The following is a 6,867-nucleotide window of genomic DNA, read 5'->3' as shown; positions in this document are numbered from 1 at the left end:
ATATGAAAATGAATAAACACATTATTTTTAACTTTTCACACACCTGTATTTAGTTATGTACTTTGCTTTTGTTTAATTTAATTAATGTTTTGACCAAAGATAAACAGCGATGTGTGAGAAGCTAAACATTGTGAGTGAAAACTGGCTCCCTTTCCCATATTTGTTATAGAATCACGATGAAAACCAAATTAATCCCGTTGGATATTGAGGAGTATACTGAATTTACTCATCCATCAATTTCATAATATCAGATTGAGTTATAGGAATCTTCTCCCGAGCCTCTTCTTAATTATAGCACTCATTTTGTGTAGGAAGAGAGGAATGTACCCGGGTTTATATGTTAGATTATCCACCTTATTAGTTAATGTCGGATTGTAGCTAGTCGTGTGTCGAGTGTTACAAAAAAATGGAGATATATCCGTGAATAAATGCAAGATTACAACTTTTGGATTGCAACAGGAGAACTGCAATCATTTCATTCATTGGAAAATTTTAATACCGTATACACTGAATATAGTATAATTTTTGTCATTCAGCATGTTGATTGCTCTTTTTGTAATACATAAGATATTTTCCACCCTAAGTAGATGAGTGAGTTTTATAATGGGCTAGTTATAATAATTTTGTTCGAATTCATCCTCGGCAACAACCGAACCTAAAACCTTTCATTTATAAGTGACGTTGAATTACTCATTTTAGTGCCTTATTTGTCTATGTAGCAGTTGGCACCAAATCAATTGTTAATTTAACCGTAACTATAGGCTTTTCCTGTTAAGACAGCAAAATACTTTGACCCAAAAGAGCCAGGTCTCTTTCACAGCTCCCTTTAACCCTAAACAGAATCCAAAGCCAATTACCATACTTTTAACACAGTTTTTATCCTAATATCTAATATATGTGTATATATTTGTAACACTGAAAGCTCAAATATTTTCAGTACCCACCATTCAAATTCAAAACTGATCCTGCACTTGTTTTTTTGGTCAATCAGATGTTATGCAGACTGATAGTTTTAAATCCTGAGCAGTTCAACGATTCTTTACCAAAATTAATCAACTAAGATAAAGCGTGAACCAGTCAACTTTTCTATTGTTTTGACCCATGATTAAGCAGTCGTACATTTGTATTACATAGTTTTGTACATAATCTACAGTTAGATAAGCTACCTGTCAAATGGTGCTAACAACCTAAACTGTTTTTTCTTTTCGTACACGTGATACGACATTGGGGAAGTGGGGAGTCGAACACTGGATCAGGATATCGAATGCGGAGATGAATGTTCTTAACTAATCGAGCTTCAAATGTTTGGCATTTACTGAGAGTGAGATGCAAATTTCTAAGCCAAAAACATGTAAATGCAGAAAATATTGCAGAACCAAATATATACGCCCCTATTTTCTTTCAGTTATTTATATATATATTGACACAAATTACACAAACAAAAACACAAATTAACAGCAACAATTTCTGGATTATAATTTAATTAAAACACCAAAAACTAAATTAAAACCCTTCAAATAACACAAATTACAAAACCGAAAATTTAAATTAGTCATCATGACTCACAACATCTACACTAGCAGAGCAAGACAGCAACCTCTGAAATATTCTAAAGAGAGCAGCAGATGAAAATTCCTTCACTTTCCTGAGAACCAAACACTTACTATTCTTTTTCCTCCCCACTTTTCCCTTCCCCTTCTTACCCTTACTCCCGTCATTATTGTTGTTATTTCCTGCCATCTTCTCCTTCACTCTTCCAAAGCACTTCTGGGTTTTCTCCGGCACGCTCTCTTTCCTTGAAAACTTATAGCTCCTGAGATACATTTGCCTGCATGATATGCTGTCCACCACCCTTGGGTGCCCGTGTCGCAGTGTAGGATCCGTTCGCCGCCCGTTGGAGCTCACCGAGCGCACAAACTCTGCGTCGGACTCGGGCCACTTGTAGAGGTTTACGTAGGTGGCCCGAATCGGCACGCGGGGGTCACGTGCGTCGTTGAAGCAGTTTGATATGCAAACTGAAGTCATTTGTGGAGGTCAGAGGTGTGTGCAAATGGGGTTTGGGGGGGGTTTTATATGGAGTTTGATGTGTTTGGACAGAAAATAAAGGGGTAGACTTAGATTGCAAGAAAAGATATACACAAAACAGAGAGGCAGGGAGAGAGATGAGGGTATATATGTAATTTGGGGTATGTTAATTATGGTTATGAGTGTGTGTAAAATGATGATTTGGCATAATTTGCAATGTCTACTTCTTTACATTCTGTCAATATGTTTTTGTGTGTGCTGTTGTTGGGCATGAGTTGGATGGCCTAAACACTTACACGTGGTGGATTACAATTGATGGAGTGTAGTAGCAGAAATTTAGAGCGCGGAAATCACATCTGTTTTTATCTAAAAAAATTTATGAAACATTTAAATAAAGATATATTTTTCACACACTTGTTTTCTCTTCTTGCACAAATTTGTTTAATTTTTATTGTTAATTCTTTTTTATTTAGTTAATTTAATGATCATATATAATTAGAAATGTGTAAGAGGAGGAAAAAAATAAGTGTAAAAATCACTTTCCGAGATATAATCTGTTCAAAAAAAAAAACTTATGAATTTGTTTCCTTCATTTCTTTTGTTTTGAATTTTTTTTGGCATATATATGGATCGTAACATCTTAAACAAGCAATTTAATATCATAATGTTAATTAAATCTCTAGATTTGGAATCATTCTCCTAGCGTCAACTAATCTTACTGGTTAAGTATTTAGATATGTATCAAATTTCCAAGTTTTTTCTTTTATCATTTGGAAAAAATTCATCCTTGCTACGTAGGATAAATGCTATGAGCGCTTGAATGACCTAAATTAGTTTAGATTCTTGCTTTCATTGTGGTCCCGTAGATTTAAGCTATCCAATACTCGTAGCACTTAATGCTACATGGCATAAAAGTGAAACTCCATCATTTGACTTCTTTCTCATACTCTCAACCATAATACGGGTGGGATTTTTTGCCGGAAACCGATGTACCAAACGAACCGTACCCATCGGCTTCTATTCGTACTGTAGTATTTTGGTAAATCTTCATAATCGGCTGGTATAAAACTAAACTGATCCATTAACGGTTGGCTTCAGTTTAGAGTGTTGTATACCGCAGAGTATCGTACCAGCCGATCATGTTTAATGTTACCTTAAGAAGTTATTATTTGATTTCTGTTTGGGCTAGATCTATCCCTCGCATAACTCCCCTGGGTCTTGCTTGTGGTGCAAAGTTTGCTGCTTGGTGTATTGCAAAATGAGTTTGTTATTAGCTTTGAATGATGCCTTTATTAGCTTTGAATGATGCCTTTATGGGGCCTTGAGGCTCACAATCAAAACTAATATGGTTTTAAGCATGGCCCGTTATATTTGTACAACAGATTGTTCTTTTTTAGTTATTAAATGGATTCATTACTTGCGCCACAAGTTATTTAGATTTCTTGGTTCGATTGGATTGTTTACAGATGGGTTAAGTATGTATAAAGTTCTTTTTCTTGCCTTGTAAACAATGACTTTTACTCAAAATATCATATGTCCAATTAAAGGGAGTTCAGGGCCCTTCAAATTATCTCTTTGGTTATGGCTAACACTAAATAAGCAAGGTTAATTAGTTTAATAAGATTAATCATAGATGAAACTTTGAACAAAAAGCAGTCGAAAATGATGTAAGATACAATGAAAGATGCATAAACAACAAATCTACGTTATGTAAGTACAAACAAAAGAGACTCGGGCAAGATTATGACCTTGTCAGGCTAGGTACGTCTTCTTGCAACCACTTCTCTTTGAGTTTTATAGGGGTTGTAATCTTTGGAGAATGAAATATAAATCAGGTTTACTAGAGGGATTCAATACTACAACATAGGGGAAAGGTAGCAGAGCTTCTAAAACTTGATAAAAGATGGCTTTCTATGGTGGACTTGCGACTAAAAGGGTAAAGTTTGGACAAACTAAGCTTTCTGGTTTCTTGCTTGCTTGAGTGCAAAGTTGGATGTCTTTTGATTGATTGGTTGAGTGTCCTTGTTCCTTGTGTCCTTCGTTGCTTTTATAGACTTTCTAGCCCTACTGTCCAAGCCTCGCCTTTTAGTGATGGCCTCCAGAGTATGGTGAGTCACCATTTATTTACCTATCCATGCCCTTGAAAAGTACTTTTTGCTGGGGGTGAGCTACCCTCTGAGTGTAATTTCTCACATAGGCTTGTTGCCTATTCCTTGGCAAAAAATTATTTTTAATTCTTCCTTGGCTGTTGACTTGTCCGAGCTCAATCTTCCTTCTACTTTTAGGCCTCCAATCATACTAAGCCCAGCATTAAATATCTACTCAAACAATGCCCCATTTAATCATTGTTAAGTTTGCTAATCAAGACATTGATAATGATTAAAATCCATTGCATGCTGAAACTAGGTATTAGCGCCTCTTAATTAGCCATTTTAAATAAACTTTTGCACTAACCCACGATTTCCAAAGTTAACTACCTGCTGTTAAATAACTTCCACTTTTCTTTTTTCGGCCATCTTCTTCAACAAACTTAATTTTCTGAACTTCCAAATCTCTTAAATTTTCGGCCATTTCTTGCCTCAATTTCTAGCCCCATTTTCACTCTATTTTCTGGAATTCAACAATGGCTCCCAAATCGTGCCCTGCATGCAAGTTTGGAAAAGGGATTGTCAATCTTCGATGTCGACTTAATGACCTTCATCACCCTTGGGCTGGACTTAATCTGTCCATTTTCTTCGAGAAAGGGGGAATGCATTCATTAGGGCCCGCATGGAATTCCAGAGTTCCTGTAGTTGTGGAAAGCAATATGGCCGTTGCCAACTAGTTCACTCCCAATCCTTACATCGTTGAGCGGGAATCTCTGCTCCAAAGTGGTCTAGCTTCAAGAAGGGTTTCCCGTTAATGAATGATGAAGCCTGGTCCAAGTGGGTGGATAAATTAGAGCCCATCTGGAAGAAGAAGTGGATGACAACTGGCATCTATGAGCTTATCATGATGTCCAAGACCACTATCCCCATCAAGCATGAGTTTCTCTCAACAACTCTTCTTTTCTGGAACATAGAGACCAATACCTTCGATTTCAAAATAGGTCGCATAACGCCCACCATCCTGGATATAGCTCAGGTTTTGGGTTTAAGGTCATCGGGCAGGTGTGTAGACATTACACACGATTGGTCATCACCCTCACGCCTAACTGCTGAAGGCTCAGAGGCTTGTCAGTCTATCATCAGCTTGGAGTATAACTTTACCACCATCAAGAGCTATGAGACTTCTTTCACAGGCTTCATATCTTTTGTTAAAAAGATGTTCAGCCTGCCTTCCCTCATTGCTAACCCAGCTAAAGAGCACATGTACTTTCTCCTATATTGGTTGAATAAACATGTGTTCCTTAACAAATCTAAATGAGTGAAGTTGGAATAGGTCCCCTTGGTGGAGAACATGCATTCCTTTGATGATATCACCACCGACCCTTTCTTTTTGGCACATCTTTATCATCTCCTTTGTGAGATGACAATGGACCATCCTTTCGAGACCAACGTCAATTGAGCTACTTGGATGATGCAGCTATGGCTTCAATGGTATTGCCCCGAATTTCGGGTTGCCAACTTGGAGCTTCCAGAGGGAGTAGCTCCTGCCCGAATTCTGGCAAAGGCTCCCACCACCAACCACTCCACCTTAGCTTGCCTCTATTTCTTCAAAATCTATAAGATTTAGGTCAATTTGGAGTGGGGTGCCTCAATGCTCTGGAGGTACCCTTGGTTCTCGGACAACATCTTCCAGGATTCCTTTAGGGAGGATGCTATCAGCTTTTGCAAGGATAAATTCATTAGCTGCATCCAGCAGAAGGACTTAGCATGGGGAGTCAGGAGTGACTGAGCGGGCTATGAACGCGGGCTGGAGATCTACCACCCTAATTTCTGTGGTAGACAACTGGGTTTAGACAGGCAATTCCAGTCCATTTTTTTAATTCAGTCGAGTGTGGAACTTCATATCGCATATGTTCTCCTTTAAATGCCACGTTTCGGGCAAGCAGGTGCAGCTTGGAGGTAATGAGCAAGATAACTCATAAGCCCGCGACCCTTAACTTTAAGTGCATGTCTTTGTTCACCACTTGGTGGGAGGCCAAGTGGTCTAAGAAGTATGATAGAGATGTCAGAGAAGCCCATGATAAGATCTTTAGGCAAGTTTTCTTTAAGTCCCTTTCCAAGAAATAAGAGTTTGAAAGCTGGAAAGAGGCCATCAATCATAAAAACCAACTTTTGATTATATGTAACCTAAATTGTTACCCCTTTCATTTACTTCATATTTTCATAGTTTGTGATTGCTAACTTTCTCCTTAATCTTGTAGCCCAAGGTAATCATGGGGAAGTGGATGTTAGGCAGAAGAAAAGGCTGTTGATGCCTTGGTTCTTCAGGAGGCTGCTGCAGAGCCAACTAGGTAAAAATCGAGCTCTAGCCATGTTCCTGAGGATGCTGGGAACATCTTTAAGATGTTCAATGAATCAGAGACAAAAGTTAAGCCCGAAGCAGAAACCAGGGCTCCTCATCGGGCAAGATATTTTTTTGTAAAATCTTCTAATTATAAGTTCGAGGGGAGACCTCAAGCTAGACTTGATCCTCCTGCTCCAAGAGCCACTCCAACCAAGAAGAGAACCAGGTTTCAGGCCTCTCAAGTCTCTAGATCTCCTTCTACCATCCTAATTGAAGCAGGCATGAAAAAATCGAAATCTGCCAGTACGTGATTCAAACTTGATTTTTCTTTATTTAATTCATCTCTTTAAGTCTTGAACTGATCATGTTCTTTCTTGTGATTAGGACTTGCCATTAGCAAAAAGCTTGATT

The 6,867-nt window shown here is 38.2% G+C and overlaps 1 protein-coding gene across 1 annotated transcript; it reads right to left on the bottom strand.

The window, feature by feature from the left end:
• Positions 1–1,394: 1,394 nt before the first annotated feature.
• LOC126619114 (uncharacterized) lies at positions 1,395–2,152 on the bottom strand. Its single transcript, XM_050287391.1, has one exon. It carries the CDS (start codon positions 2,023–2,025, stop codon positions 1,549–1,551), a length of 477 nt encoding a protein of 158 aa, XP_050143348.1. The 5' UTR covers positions 2,026–2,152; the 3' UTR covers positions 1,395–1,548.
• Between the last annotated feature and the right edge of the window lie 4,715 nt (positions 2,153–6,867).

This window comes from Malus sylvestris, chromosome 4 (assembly GCF_916048215.2).
Source record: "Malus sylvestris chromosome 4, drMalSylv7.2, whole genome shotgun sequence".
Lineage (NCBI taxonomy): Eukaryota > Viridiplantae > Streptophyta > Magnoliopsida > Rosales > Rosaceae > Malus > Malus sylvestris.
This window is presented reverse-complemented; position numbering and strand designations above follow the sequence as displayed.

Coding starts and splice junctions, on each gene's coding strand:
- LOC126619114 (XM_050287391.1), bottom strand. CDS start 2,025: ATGACTTCAGTTTGCATATCAAACTGCTTCAACGACGCACGTGACCCC.